At 45.0% G+C, this 15,905-nt stretch overlaps 1 protein-coding gene and 2 long non-coding RNA genes across 3 annotated transcripts in view; 2 read left to right on the plus strand and 1 right to left on the minus strand.

Moving 5' to 3' along the window:
- Positions 1-15,905, plus strand: part of LOC309377862 — a 102,891-nt gene that overhangs the window by 79,449 nt on the left and 7,537 nt on the right. The window lies entirely within an intron of this gene.
- The window catches only part of HSPA12B (heat shock protein family A (Hsp70) member 12B), a 56,592-nt gene that overhangs the window by 33,150 nt on the left and 7,537 nt on the right, over positions 1-15,905 (plus strand). Inside the window, exons 9-11 of the mRNA XM_081924983.1 lie at positions 4,210-4,296; positions 7,256-7,360; positions 15,179-15,437. Of these exons, the coding sequence (XP_081781109.1) occupies positions 4,210-4,296; positions 7,256-7,360; positions 15,179-15,437 (451 nt within the window). The remainder of the gene's footprint in view (positions 1-4,209; positions 4,297-7,255; positions 7,361-15,178; positions 15,438-15,905) is intronic.
- The window catches only part of LOC309377861, a 176,086-nt gene that overhangs the window by 1,390 nt on the left and 158,791 nt on the right, over positions 1-15,905 (minus strand). The window lies entirely within an intron of this gene.

The raw sequence follows: 15,905 nt of genomic DNA on the forward strand, positions 1-15,905 counted from the left end.
CAATTAGGATCTTCCAAGGGAAAGTTGTCCTGGAGATGATGGTCAATATTATAAATATTTCCCACTCTGGCCTGCTCACGCAAATATATCTGTGCCTTTTCAATTATGTCTCTCCTTTCCTCAGTGGTGAAAAGAGTATTCAGGAGCTGGCGACAATCTGTCCAAATAGGACTATTACTATTGAGGTCACCAAGTCCATCATAGCCTGAGGTTTTTCTGCGAAAGATGGGGTGTTTTCCAATTCATCAGATCTGTAGTTGTGAATGGAATACATTGCAGGGTCGAAGTTCGAGGTGGCCGTGGTCCAGGTTGCCCATTAACCAGCACAGGCTCCTCAAGTGCATCAAATACTCTTCTAAGAGGGGCTACTACGTGACCTTTTTCTTCACTTTGCTCTAGGGGCCTCAAATCATAGGGGATGGTATTTGTCCCAAGGCGTTCTTTTAGCAGCTTTATACGCCTGGCTGTATTGCTTGCTGACCGATTAAGGTCTCCCTGTAACTTCTGTAATAATTCTCTAGGACTTGGATGTACAGGGGTTTGGGGTAGGCAATCAGTTGTTCCACTAAAAGAGACTGTAGATGGAGTTCTACTGGGACTCACAGGTGGAATAACCACTTCTGCTTGGGCTTCATTATAGGACTCCAATGCCTCCTGAAGATATTTATCATAATCTATCAAGGAATCAAGCTCTGTGACTCCACCCCCATTATTCGTTCCACTTTCTTGCCTTGGGGTTACAACTGGTGGAGGGTTTGAATTAGGCTCCCTTCGATGTGGAGCATAGGGTGGAGGTGGAAGCACCTCTACCTCTGGTCCCTCAAAAATGGGTTTGAGTTTATTTGGCAAGATTCCTTTCCTAGCTTCGGCTTTTACAGCCAATAATTTGCATTGTTGGACTTTGCATTCCCTTATCCATGGAGGATTTTTTTATTTAATGTGCTCAGCCAGGAATCTATATATGAAAATTGTTCTGGGCACCCTCCAGTTTCTTTGGTGATGTTAGACCAAAGTTTGCTTACTAAATTTATATCAAAGGTTCCCTGGGATGGCCATCCAGTAATTTGTTTTGGTCATTCTAGTTCACATAACGTTCTCAAGCGCTCTGGCGTCATTTTGACTCCATATGCCCCTGAGAAGGCTTTCTTAAAATTATTTAACATACATTCAAGAGGTGTATTTCCCCCTTTGAACCCCCAACTCCCATTGTATGGCCCTGTGAAGTATCCACTCAGTCACTCACACACACGCCTTACTGGGAAACGAAGTAGTACTCACTCCACACTTAGGTCAGCTACACATTGTACTTTCTCACACATGCAATGCGCTAGATACTTCAACCACACTCTACCTCCCAATCTTCCCTTTTCCCTACACCAGATCACCATCTGATGTACCCAGCCACCTAGCGTACTCAGTTCCCCTTTACTGAGACGCAGAAGTTTGATCAGGACTTCTCTTCCTCCCAATTAATTGGAGGGCCAAAACCCCTTAGTGCACTTACCCTTAGCTGGTTGCCTGTTTATTTCTCTGGTCCCCCCCGGTCCGTCGCCGTCAGTGGGCAGGGTATCAGACAGACGAGACTTCTGCATTCCCCCTGGAAAAATTTACCAGTGCGCGCTGGGAAGCAGTTTAGAGATCCTCTCTCTTGTACCCTGTCCAATAGGGCGAAGGGGCTGCGTTCCAGCAGACCACTTATCCGAGTCACGGCACCATAAAATGTAGCACCCTGCTTGTGGTTAACGCTTAGCTGGAATGAAATATTCAACGCAGCAACAGAGAAATTAAAATAATAATTTATTTGTCAGACAAATAAATGAGAGGCTCAGTGGTATATGGTTACCAAGCTCTGGCCTGCCTCCTGCCATTATGGCCAGCACTTATATTCCCTTAATCCAGCCCCCTTTGCTCCTCCTTGGGCTGCCTCTGTTCAATCAGCCTGGTTGGATTTCCTATTGGCTGATTGCTATAACTAATCACAAAAAGATACACCCATATCCTCCTGTCCTTATAAGGGAGACAAAGAGCTATAAATGACAAATAAGTAATAATATATCTTACATGGAATCTTAATTACCAGCTCACCTCTTGCCCTCCTTGCCCTATTGCCTTCTAAAACAAATGGTTAATCTTACATTTTTATCTTCAAGGATCTTGAGTTAATCATCATTGAAAGATCTCCTTCATTTGAGGGTCTTTTAAACAAATGCCTGACAACTATATATCAGAAGTGTTCGATGGCGTCTCCTGTCTGGCAAGGGGGGCTAGGCTCATTTGCCCCTCTGGTCTCCTATTGCAATATGACTCTAAGAATCTAGCATTTCTTAAATCCTTTGCATAATTACATTTAAGCCAATATATTTAAGCTAATATATTTCATACATTATAATTTAGGAACCTGATCAAGATATAAGCCAATATAAGTCTTGATTAAAAATGCAGTCTATATTCAGATGCCACACAACAAAACTGAAAATCTACATCAAACATTCAAAACCCAACAAGCCTGCTATCCCAGCTATCCCAACCTGGTTAGCACCCTAAAAACTCTGATACCCCATAATTAAATAAAACATACTCCCATAGAGACTACCTTACACTGCGTTTAAAACTAAAATCGCATTTGGGTAGAAACTGTTTCTCAGGCGGCTAGTCCTAGTCTTTATAACCCTGGACCTTCTTCCAGAAGGCAGAAGCTGAAAGAGATCAGAGGGATTTTGGTTTTCAAATGCTGTCTTCTCCAAAAGTGACTCTGAGGTGCTAATCTGAAGGCTCTGTGCATGCTTGTGCGAGAGGCAAGGTCCGTAATTCCAAAGAAAGGCTTCTGTCCTGAAGCCAAGGTAGGGAAGCCGGAAGCCAGGAAACTCTCAGGAGGGAAGTTGTGGGGAAATGGCCTGTTTCCTGAAACCTTGGCCAGGTCAGGGACTTCCCTACATCTGTTTAGCCTTGGGGGTGGCGGGAGAAGGCTAAATGTCCTCAGCCCCACCATGGACCATCCGGCCTGCACTGCAATGCTGCTTTTACCCAAGGCGCTCCAAATCTTGCTTGTGGCAACTCCAGAACAACTCCAGATTGCTGAGCATTGCTTCTGGACTTCTCGGGAGCATTCCCAATCTCCCCATTTCCTTGCCCAAACGATTTTTGCAACCATTGGTCCGATGGAGGAGTCAGTCAGTTCTTGAGTCTCTGCCTCATTTATTAGGGGTGTTAGCTGTGATTCCTGCATTGCAGGTCATTGGACTAGATGATGATGATGATGATGATGATGATGATGATGATGATAATAATAATAATTTATTTATACCCCGCCACTCTGGGCGGCTTCCAACAAAATATTAAAACACAGTAATGCATCAAACATTAAAAGCTTCCCTGAACAAGGCTGCCTTCAGATGTCTTCTAAAAGTCTGGTAGTTGTTGTTCTCTTTGACATCTGGTGGGAGGGAGTTCCACAGGGCGGGTGCCACTACTGAGACTCTTGGGGGCCCCCTTCCATTTCTATAGTTCCATTCCGCGCTTTTTCCAGGGGGGATGATGCAGGGGTACGCACACCCCTACACATTTTGTGTATCTTTGTACTTTTGTCCATTTACAGCCCAACCTACCTCGCAGGGTTGTTTTGAAGATGACATGGGGAGGTGGAGAGCCGTACACCACCTTGTGCTGCTTGGAGGAATGGCGGGATATAAATAAAGAAAAGAAAAGAAAAGAAAAGGAGCTGGATAGCTCAGTTGGTTATGAGTGTGGTACTGAGCCAGTGTATAGGAGCCAGTGTGGTGTAGTGGTTAAGAGCGGTAGTCTCGTAATCTGGGGAACCGGGTTCGAGTCTCCACTCCTCCACATGCAGCTGCTGGGTGACCTTGGGCCAGTCACACTTCTCTGAAGTCTCTCAGCCTCACTTGCCTCACAGACTGTTTGTTGTGGGGGAGGAAGGGAAAGGAGAATGTGAGCCGCTTCGAGACTCCTTTAAAGGGAGTGAAAGGCGGGATATCAAATCCAAACTCTTCTTCTTCTACTACTACTGATAATGCCAAGATTTTAGGTTCAGTCCCTGTGTGGGACAATAGCATATTCCTGCATTGCAGGGGGTTGAAGATCCTCAGGCTACATTCTATGATTTTAAAACAAAACAACGAAGGGATTATTCCTTTCCTCTGTGTGTTTTCCCCATCTTGCTGCTGCCTTACTTTCCGATTTGTCTCCCTGCAGCCCGGGAACAACTCCGCCGTTCCAGACACAGCCGCACCTTCCTGGTGGAGTCCGGGATGGGAGAGCTCTGGTCCGAAATGCAGACAGGTAGGAAGAGCCAGTGGGGCAATTCATTTTTCTCCCCAAATTCCCCCCCCAATTTTTTTATTGATTTTCACACAATTACAAACAAACAAACATAAATCATAACCTTATTAAAGTTACACTTACTAACACTGTTAATTGACTTCCTCGTTTCCCCTTGGTTGAATTTCAATGTATATCCTTTTAACAGTTTTCCAAATAAAGTTCTCATAAATTTAACTTGAACAATTAACATCCTTGATTCTTTTCGTTTCTAGATTAAACATGTGAATTCTTAACTTAATTTATGTAAAATCCTAAGCCAATCAAGTACCTGCAAGCTTTTTCCAATTAATTTAACTTAACAGATTTAACTAAATAATCATTAAATTTTGTCCATTCTTCCTGATACACCTCCTCCTTCTGGTCGCGGACTCTTCTGGTTAGGTCAGCTAGCTCCAAGAAATCCATCATCTTCATCTGCCATTCTTCCACCGTAGGCAGTTCCTGCGTTTTCCACTTTTTAGCTAGTAAAATTTGAGCAGCAGTTGTGGCATACAAAAATAATTTAACATCTTTCTTGGGCAGTTCCAGACCTGTTATTCCAAGAAGAAAGGCCTCTGGTTTCTTTATAAATGTATATTTCAACATTTTTTTTCAACTCATTATAAATCTTTTTCCAGAAGTCTTTCACCTTGGGACAGGTCCACCACATGTGGTAAAAAGTTCCTTTTTTAAATTCGTTTTATAACACAACTAAACAACACAAACAGAAAAAACAAACAATGCAAACAAATTCTTGTCTTATCCTTATTTTTTCTAAACATTGTTAGGTGAGCTTCCCCAAGTCCCCCCATCTGATTTTCACTTTACCTCATCTTTACTTTACATATATCATAATTTTTAACCATTTTTTTTACCACACTTACTTTTACTATAAAAATATGCACATTTTATCACTTACAAATAATACTATTTTAAAATACACTATCTTCTACTTCTAACCCTGCAGCCTATATCCACTTCCAAAGCTATTCTGAGATTTAAATATTAACATATTTTTTCAAATATTGTTTAAACTTCTTCCAGTCTTTCAAGTGTACACCCCCCCCCGCTATATTCAATAAACATTTTCCAATCTTCTTTAAATGTATGTTCTTCTTGTTCTCTTATTCTATATGTTAAATCTGCAAGCTGTGCATATTCCATCAGTTTTGAGTTGCCATTGGGGCCTCGCTCGTTTTACATTTTTGGGCTAACGAAACACAGGCCGCAGTAGTTGCTGGGATTTTTGACTACATGCCATTCTGTGCAGCTGAAAGCCAAGGAGACTGAGCAGAGAGGAGTTGTTCTGCCTGGAGATATGGGACCTTGGATACAGCTCTACCATTGATTGAGGTCTCACACAGGCATGACTACTTACGACCTTACTGACTGGAGAGTTTGTTGGTCAGTGTGGTGTTCTGAGAGTCGTTTGGAGTTTGTTAAGAGAGAGCTAGTTAAGATCCATTTCTGTTCCTGTATATAGTAACTTGTAGAGTCCGCTGTAAATAATAAACACCTCTAAGTAACCAAGTTACTAGTAGCAGCGTCTTGTTCCTGCTTCGTCCATCCTGCCTGCAACTGATTGCTTTCTGGAACTCTGTGTATGCTCCGCTAAGGTCCTGCAACAGGTCAAAGTTGCCAAACACCAGTAGTAGTGGCATATATAAATAACCAGGATTAAGGAGTTTTCTCAGAACAGTGGAGGCGGTGTGTGTCAAGGGGGGCGGGGAACAAACAATGGAGGGAGGGTTCAAGGAGGCCAGTTGGAGAGGTAATCTCCCTATTTTCTTTCTTCTTTTTTAAACCTTTTTAATTCAAAATTAAAACAAAACATATTATCCAGAAACATATCACCCTTATTTTTTTCCTCCCTCCCCTCACCCTCCCAAACAAAACCCGCCCACCTCCACCCCCTGGCTTCTCTCACTTCTAGTCTTTGGTTTCTCTGAGACTGCTGTTTTCTGCATGTTACAAAGTTGTATAGATCCTCAAACTATTTAGCTGATTATTATCAATAAAAAGTTTGTGAATGTTTATTCAAAGCCAGCCAAGGAGTCCAGTTTGCTTTGTTGCGTCTTCAAATACTTTGTAAAGGGTTGCCATTCATCTTTAAAGTCTCAGTTATTCTTGTCCCGTAGCTTATATCTCGGTTTTGCCAGTTCTGCATAGTCCATCCATTTTTCTTGCCATGAATCTTTAAAGTTGGGGTTTCTTTAATCTTCCATCCTTGTGCTATTAGAATTCTTGTGGCCATTGTCGCATACATCTGGACTCTCCTTCCTTGGAGGTTTCTCAGCAGAGGTTGGAGGGCATCTGTCATGGATGCTTCAGCTGAGATTCCTGCCTTGCACAGCGTTGGACTAGATGACCCTCAGGTCATAGCTGTCAAGCGTCCCTTATTTGGCGGGACAGTCCCTTATCCCAGCGCTGTGTTCCGCTGCTGTCCCTTATTGATGATTCCCTTAAATTTCCCGGGTTTCAAAGGAAGCAGCTCCTCTCCCTCCCTCCCTCCCTCGCTGCTGTCCAGGGAGGAGGGAGGCTCCAACTGTGTTGCTTGGCTGTGTTGCTCACCCAATAAGGAGTCTAAGAACGACTGAGGGGGTGGGGCTTGCATGCCTTGTGCCGATCAAATCGGCCGCGTTGCCTGGGGACTCGCCTTTGCTCAGCGCTTCCCAGCAGAGAGGTGACGGTGGTTTTCCTTGCTGCATCCCCTTAGCCGGGTTGCTGTGCTGTGGGAACCACCGCTTGAGGCTTCGTTTGGCTGCTGGTTGACTAAAATCCCTTATTTTGGCTGCTGATCCCTTATTTTCAAGGCTGATGGTCCCTTATTTTCAATCTGTAAATTGACAGCTATGCCTCAGGTATCCCTTCCAACTCTATGATTCTGTGATTCCTTTCCCAAACCTGGCATCACCACCTTCTTTCCTTCATCCTGCAGGGGACCGCTACATCGTGGCCGACTGTGGTGGAGGGACAGTCGATCTGACCGTGCACCAGATTGAGCAACCGCAGGGGACCCTCAAGGAGCTCTACAAAGCGTCAGGTGAGGGGGGGCTGGGGAGAGTCCACAGAGTAAGGCCACCTGCAAAGAGGTCCAGGGCTGCAGGTGGAGGAGGAAGGCTTTCTGAAACCCTGTGGAATCTAAAACACAGAATTCGTACTTCTCCGAATTTTGCGATGCAGTTCTCCGTCAAAGCAATGTGTGCAAGAATGCACGTGACTGTGTTAAAGCGTGGATAAAACTGCCTATAACTATGGTAAGGAAAGCATGGGAAAGAGCCTAGCACAAGAACTAGCTTTAGCCGAGGAACTTCAGGAGGGAAATACCTCTTTTACTAAGGAACAGCTGCCCACGGACGAAATTACATCAACCCATCAAAACCAGATACCTATTCCAAAATACTCTCAAACAGAATTGAGTGATGGCCATCCTTTGGATTATTCCCTAGCAATAAGTACTGATCTAGCCAACATAAAAAATTATTTAACAATAACAAATGGGCTACTGCTGACGTTAGTAGAAAATTTCACACCTCAATTAAAAGAGATAAAATCAAATGATATGCCCCAAGAACATAAAACCATTGAGCTAGTGGGGACGAACAAACCAGTAACAAATAAGAATCTGCAAAGACACAACTCAAGGGTAAAAGTGAAGAAAAGTAAAAATATCAAAACAACAAGGAAAATCAAGTATACCTGCAGTAATCGAAACATGCATTGGCAGAAATTGTTTAAACTTCTGCCCTCGGCCCCAAATAAATCGACCATAAAGGTAAAGGTAAAGGTACCCCTGCCCGTACGGGCCAGTCTTGACAGACTCTGGGGTTGTGCGCCCATCTCACTTAAGAGGCCAGGGGCCAGCGCTGTCCGGAGACACTTCCGGGTCACGTGGCCAGCGTGACATCGCTGCTCTGGCAAGCCAGAGCCGCACACGGAAACGCCGTTTACCTTCCCGCTGGTAAGCGGTCCCTATTTATCTACTTGCACCCGGAGGTGCTTTCGAACTGCTAGGTTGGCAGGCGCTGGGACCGAGCAGCGGGAGCGCACCCCGCAGCAGGGATTCGAACCGCCGACCTTTCGATCGGCAAGTCCTAGGAGCTGAGGCTTTAACCCACAGCGCCACCTGCGTCCCTGCAAAAAATCGACCATACGGGACAGTAAAAAGAAGGGTAAAAAGAGGGAAACAAAGATAGTTACACAGCAACCGGCTAAGGAGGACTCGCCAAGGCTGACTCCAGTAGCAAGTGAGAAGGCAGAAGTAACAATTCAGTCCCTGGATAACCAACTATTTAACAAACCTGATGCTGCGGAAGTAGAGGCCTCTACCTATGAAGGCAATAAAACACTTAGCAAATCAAACAGAGGGGAAGAGGAAGCGCTTAGTAGAGATGATACCCCCCTTCAGACCTGGCAAGCCTCCAGGCAGGAAAGAGATTGCAATTTGATCCTAAATCCCCAAAAATTGGTATTCACGAACTTCCCGAAGCCTAAGGGCTTCCTTACAGGGAAACAGCGAATAATGAACTTTGTATCTAGCCTAAATGACATACTGCCAGGAATGGTTAATTTCAATGACATCACCTCGGTGGAATATCTACATTATGATGGTCACTCAGTGAGAGCACTGACCACTTTTAGGGATCAGAACCTGGCCAAGTTTATTTTTAGGTCAAGACCTGCCTTCTTAAAAGCACGGATAACAATACTTAGGCTTTTTGAAAATAAGGCTCCTTTGAGCCCCCTTTTGAAAACTAAGCAGGCAAATCTTAGAAAGGGGAAACAACAAACAGAACCCGCAATGCCTTGTGAACAAAGGTGAGGATTTCTTTACTATGGAAGAAAATATCCTAATTGACCAATTCTGGATGTTCCCACCATTAATACAAACTGACATCTTGGGAAGACTAGACAAGCTAAGAGATAAGCTGGCCGAGAGAGCTCCAGGCAATGAGGTTATTAAGGGGGACCAAAAAAAGACCACAACACGTAACCTTCAGATTAAAGCGGAGATTAACTTTCCACCAAGAGAGAATGTGCCACCCTTCAAGGAGAGCACTCCATCACCCCCCCGAAGGAGAAATATCCCTAAGGTGACCCCACCAGACGTATGGGACAAAATGAGATACCTAGATGAAACAGAACTGGGCCAAAATCAGGCCGCAACAGAATACCCACAGAAGGAATTTATGCATAATAAAGATCCGGTGTTCACAAACGTGAGCACTTTGCATCCACCTATTGAAATCATAGAGCGGCTGGATAGCCCGCCATACAAAGACGATAGGCGACCAATACATAGAGCGACAAACCCTAAAAGTACGTTAGCTAATAATTGACAAAGACTCAACTGTGATAAAGCCAATCTTAAATTTTTATCATGGAACATTGCTGGTTGGCTCAACAAGGCGACTGACCAATCATTTGTCAATTTTATTCAAGATCATGATATAGTCTTCCTGCAAGAGACATGGCTAACAGGGGACTTAGATGTAAATGGTTTTGCCTCATTTTCGCTCGCAGGTTCACCAAGCAACAAAGGGGGACGAGTTAAGGGAGGGCTAGGCATTCTAATATCCACAAAGTTGAGAGCATCTTTCATCGAGCTGGAGCCTCTGAGCAGTGTGGCCATGGCATTATTAATGAAATGCAGATATTGCACACTTCTATTGATTAATATATATGCCCCTCCCCAAAGAGGCAAGCAGCTTATCAATATCTGGCATAGGCTAGAATCATATGTTGATGAGCTAATGAATCAAACTCCTGCAGCGGCAGTGCTGCTGGCTGGGGATTTAAATGCCAGAATTGGCCAATCAGACGAAGCTTTATATGCTCATTTCCATGACGTACCTCCCATTTCTGAAGAAGCCCATTCTATTCCCCCAAGGCTCTCAAAAGACAAGGGCTGCAACTACGCAGGCCTATGCCTTCTACGTTTTTCCAACAATCTGGATCTGACTGTATTAAATGGTCGTGTCGACAGAGAACCCAGTGGGGAATTTACATTTATATCCAACATGGGAGCATCCACTATCGATTACGTCCTGGTGTCATCTAACCTTTTGAGCAAAGCACGGGAATGTAAAGTGGTGGAGAGGGTTGACAGCGACCATCTACCGCTCTGTTTAATACTGGATGTAAGAAAAGATTTACTTTGCTCTGATAAACTTGTAGCCCCATGTTTCGAAAACATGGAGCTAAAATACTCACGTATCAAATGGTCCAGCAAATTGAGTGATGAAATATCGGAAAGACTTCACTCAGATACTTTTCTTGCTAGAAAGGAGAACCTCGTTAATTCCCCAACTCCTGAGGCTAGATTAGACATGTTCCGGGAACTGATTTCGTCCCTACAACCTTATCTGACCAACAAAAAAACGCCACGGCAATCTCTACACTCTAATAAATCCAAACCTTGGTTCGACCAAGAATGCATGGCTATGAAACGCCTCCTGCTGGATAAGTACAGGAACTATAGAGCAGCGAACTTACCTTCGCTTCCATTAGACTGGTTTGAGTTAAAACGCAGTTATAAAGCTTTGATTAACAAGAAAAAGCTCCAGGCACAAAGGGAGGAATGGCAGTGCCTAGTGGAGGCCTCCCGAAGGAAAGATTCTGCCACGTTTTGGAAAACAATTGCAAAAAGCTGGAGAGACTCCCCAATTGAAATTGAATACTCTATACCCGCTGGAGCATGGGTGGGCCCCTGTGCTAGCCGCCTTGTTCACTAGTATAAATCAAGCGGCTATTATCCCCGAGGACTGGGGTTTAGCCATCATCATTCCAATATTCAAGAAAGGAAACAGAACTGAGCCAGCTAACTATAGACCAATCAGTCTATTAAGTATTATTAGTAAACTGTACGCTGCTCATTTATGTGATAAATTAGTGGAGTGGATGGAAAGAGAGCATATTCTATCAGAAGCTCAAGCTGGCTTTAGACCAAAGTGTTCAACTATAGACCAGGCCCTTATCCTTCAACACCTGGCAGATAAATACTCTAGAAAAGGGGGGTCTTTATATGCAGCTTTTGTCGATTTTAAATCGGCTTTTGATCTAATACCAAGGGATAGACTCTGGGAAAAGCTTGGCGCTACAAACATAGATAAACGCTTATTACGCCTTATTCGTGGTCTATACGAAAACACCAGGGTGAGGGTAAGATGCGATCGGTCAGGCCATCTAACTAAAGAAATTCAAACGCACTATGGGGTTAAACAAGGATGTGTCCTCGCGCCAACGCTATTTAATTTTTACATCAACTCTCTAGCAGTTAATATGGCGAAAGAAAATGCCCACCCTCCCAAACTGGCAGGTTTGCCCCTCCCGGTGCTTCTGTATGCCGACGACGCAGTCCTACTCTCATTTTCTTGCGTTGGCTTGAGGAAGCTTTTGAGATCACTTGCTGATCATTGTCAAGCGGAACAACTATCAATAAATTACAGCAAATCTAAAATTATGGTGTTTTCAAAAAAAAGAAGGAAACACAAATGGAGAATAAACGGTCAACCTATTGACCAGGTAGCAACTTTCAAATACCTGGGAATAACTTTTCAGGAAAGGGTCTCGTGGCACCAACAGATGAAAAACGCCATCGCCAACGCAGGAAGGGCCAGTAAAGCCCTTATAAGATTTTTTCACGGGAAAGGGGGTAAATACGTTCCGGCAGCCTCCCAGGTTTTTGCTGCAAAAATACTCCCACAACTCACTTATGGATCCCAGGTTTGCAGTTTTAAAAATTTTGTGCCTATGGAGGCATTTCAAACAAAATTCTATCGGTGTTTATTGGGGATCCCTCCCTGTGTATCTAATATAGCTGTCCGCTTAGAAGTTGGACAACCACCCGTTAACGCGCGGTTGTGGATTCTAAAGATACACTATTGGTTAAAACTTATTTTTTCCCCGGCCGGTTTGGCTCCTTTAACACTCTTAGACACCTTTCATTCTACCTGGAAAGCTTCCCTGTTTGAAAAGATAAGAAGCTTGGGATTCTCCCCGCAGATCTTGATAGCGGCAGGATATGAGAGAGCCAAAAGTCAAGTGCTTCAACGCATTAGGGACATAGAGTTACAATGTCATATGGGCAAAATGGATAAACATGCCACAATCAGAGACTTTAGGAGAGGGTTTTCACCCGCAAATTACCTGGCTGATTTACATATACCTAAGTACAGACACTCCTTTACCCTGGCCAGATTCAACGTTCTGCCCTCTGCCCTGCTGCTAGGCAGATATGAGGGCAAACCATATGAGTCACGTGTTTGCCCATGTGGCTCATCGGAAGTGGAAACAAGTCTGCACGTATTGCTGCACTGTAGTTACTACGAGGATCTACGCCTGACCTTTATTGCCCCAGTTCTACAAAAGCTTAAAAATGGACCAGAACTCCAACGTATGAGAGCCTTGGTAGAAGATAAGGTTCCTGAAATTACGATCAATGTTGCCAAATTCTGTGTAGCCGCTATTAGACGTAGGAAACAAGAGCTTTCCAATGTTAATATGCAGGTGAAGGCAAATACTTAATTTTATTTATGCTGTCTAATTTTAAATTGCTGTTATGGCCTAATCTGTATTGAAATTGTCCTTTGTTTTTCCGGTGTTATGCTTCGCTGACTAGCTGTACGAGTTAATCTGGTCTGTGACTGTTTAATAAAATTTGATTTGATTTGAGCATGGGAAAGGAATCTGCTAGTGAAAACGACATTAAGAAGTGGTACATACTGAAGGAAACTGCTTTGCAGAAATGTGCAAACAGTCGTACCTTGGAAGTCGAATGGACGTCCGTTCAACTTCCAAAACATTCGAAAACCAAATCAAAGCTTTTGATTGGCTGCAAGAAGCTCCTGCAGCCAATCAGAAGCTGTGGAAGCCCCATTGGACATTCGGGTTCCAAAAAAATGTTCGCAAACCAGAACAGTCACTGTTTGTGGTGTTCAGGAACCAATACATTCGAGTTCCAGGGCTTTCAGGACCCAAGGTGCATCTGTCTTTGGCAAAATTCCACACAAGCATGACCACAGCCCTGAACATTCATGTAAGCCATGCAGTTTTGCAGCTTTGAAAGGCATCTGGATTTGTGCCCAGGTTTGTTTCCCACCCAGCTATTTGGCTGGAACGGCCATTCTTGGGTTTCCAGTGCTCTTTGAAGCTGGCCTCCCCTTTTGGTGTTCTGATGTAAGAGCTCCACCCAGTGGCTGAAACTGAAATAGCAAGCAAGAAACGAAAAAAGAAGATCAAATCCTTTATTTGAAGGTGGAAATGCAAATGTCTGGGACTCACTGCATTATTCGAATCGGTTGTTCATATTTGCAACAACAGCTTAAGTAAGTGCATTCCTCAGCTCAGGGGACCCCCCTAGACAGTGCCCTGACCTTTGGGAGGGCAGAAAACACACACAGAGGCTAGCTTCTCTTTGGCTCTGAAAGCCCCATCTCCTTCATGCCATTATTATTATTATTATTATTATTATTATTATTATTATTAGCCCACCTTTTTCCTCCAAGGAGCTCAAGAAGGCACACATGGTTTCCCCTGTCTCCTCATTCTGTCCCACAACAACCCTGCAAAGCACCGTATTTTTCGCTCTATAGGATGCACTTTTTCCCCTCCAAAAAATGAAGGGGAAGTGTGTGTGCGTCCTATGGAGTGAATGCAGGCTTTTGCTGAAGCCTGGAGAGCGAGAGGGGTCAGTGCACACCGCACCCTCTCGCTCTCCAGGCTTCAGGCAGCTATCCGCAAGCCTTCTGAGCGCGGCGGGAGTTCCCGCTGGGCTCCAAAGGCTTGCGGATAGCAGCCTGCAGCCTGAAGCCGGAGGAGCGCAGCGCCAACTTCCGCCCAACCCCCGCCCCGCGGCTAAAAAAGAAGTTGTGCGCAGCCTCTCCCAGCTGGAGAGGTTGCGTGTGGCTAAAGAGGAAGCCAAGTCTTGGTTGACCACAAACTTGACATGAGCCAACAGTGTGATGCGGCAGCTAAAAAAGCCAATGCAATTCTGGGCTGCATCAATAGGAGTATAGCATCTAGCTCTGGTCAGACCTCACCTGGAGTACTGTGTCCAGTTCTGGGCACCACAGTTCAGGAAGGACACTGACAAACTGGAACGTGTCCAGAGGAGGGCAACCAAAATGGTCAAAGGCCTGGAAACGATGCCTTATGAGGAACGGCTAAGGGAGCTGGGCATGTTTAGCCTGGAGAAGAGGAGGTTAAGGGGTGATATGATAGCCATGTTCAAATATATAAAAGGATGTCACATAGAGGAGGGAGAAAGGTTGTTTTCTGCTGCTCCAGAGAAGCGGACACGGAGCAATGGTTCCAAACTACAAGAAAGAAGATTCCACCTAAACATTAGGAAGAACTTCCTGAGAGTAAGAGCTGTTTGACAGTGGAATTTGCTGCCAAGGAGTGTGGTGGAGTCTCCTTCTTTGGAGGTCTTTAAGCAGAGGCTTGACAACCATATGTCAGGAGTGCTCTGATGGTGTTTCCTGCTTGGCAGGGGGTTGGACTCGATGGCCCTTGTGCTCTCTTCCAACTCTATGATTCTATGATTCTAAGACAGCCAGCGGGATAGATCGCGCTCACTGTCTTGGCTTCTTTGCACTTTGGGGCTGGGGGGGAAACAATTTGTTTTTCTTTATTCCCCCCAAAAAAACTAGGTGCGCCCTATGGTCTGGTGCGCCCTGTGGAGCGAAAAATAAGGTAGGCTAGGCTGAGAGGCAGCCTAAGGTCTCAACCAGCGAACTGCATTGCCAAGCGGAGATTCGAACCCTGGCCTCTGAAGCCTTAGTTTGACCCGCTAGCAACTGTGCCGCGCTGCCCCTCTCCCTTGCTCCTTTGACCTTCCCTCTCCCGTCGCCCCTTCCAGGAGGTCCTTACGGGGCCGTGGGGGTGGACCTGGCCTTCGAGAAACTTCTCTGCCAGATCTTTGGCGAGGACTTCATCGCCACCTTCAAGGCCAAGCGCCCGGCGGCCTGGGTCGACCTGACCATCGCGTTCGAGGCCCGCAAGCGGACGGCTGCCCCTCACCGCGCCAACTCCCTCAACATCTCCCTGCCCTTCTCCTTCATCGACTTTTACCGGAAGCACCGGGGACAGAACGTGGAGACGGCTCTGAAGCGCAGCAGGTGAGGGTCCCAGAGGGTTGGATGAAAATGGGTGTTGGAATAGATGACCCTTGGGGTCCCACGGATGACCTTGGCCCTGGCAGGGATAAAAGGATCACAATTCCACTGCCCCACCCCAGGTTCTTTCCCCTTTTGTTAAAAATTTGAGGCTTTCTTTCAGTAGAACTCCATCAGGGCAGTGTAGATTGGACACTGCAATTAGACTAAAACAGCATAAAATGAAGCAGAAAGATTGAATGGTCTCAGGATCTCGGACATACTATCAGTTATGTACTGTAGTTCTCACCCTGGGCCAGCAAGGGGATACTGTAGATAGTTTTCACTCAGATCCACAGATGCAAATAAGGGATCAAAAGTGACGTTCAGTGATTGGATAGTTACAGAAAGTTGTTACAGTTGCGTTGTACTGGAGCTCTATATAAGCAGGCTGGTTGAACCCTTCAGTTCAGTTCTGTTCTGGCCTGTGAA

The sequence above is a fragment of the Podarcis melisellensis genome (genome assembly GCF_964234715.1).
Source record: "Podarcis melisellensis genome assembly, chromosome: 9".
NCBI classification, from domain to species: Eukaryota; Metazoa; Chordata; class Lepidosauria; order Squamata; family Lacertidae; genus Podarcis; species Podarcis melisellensis.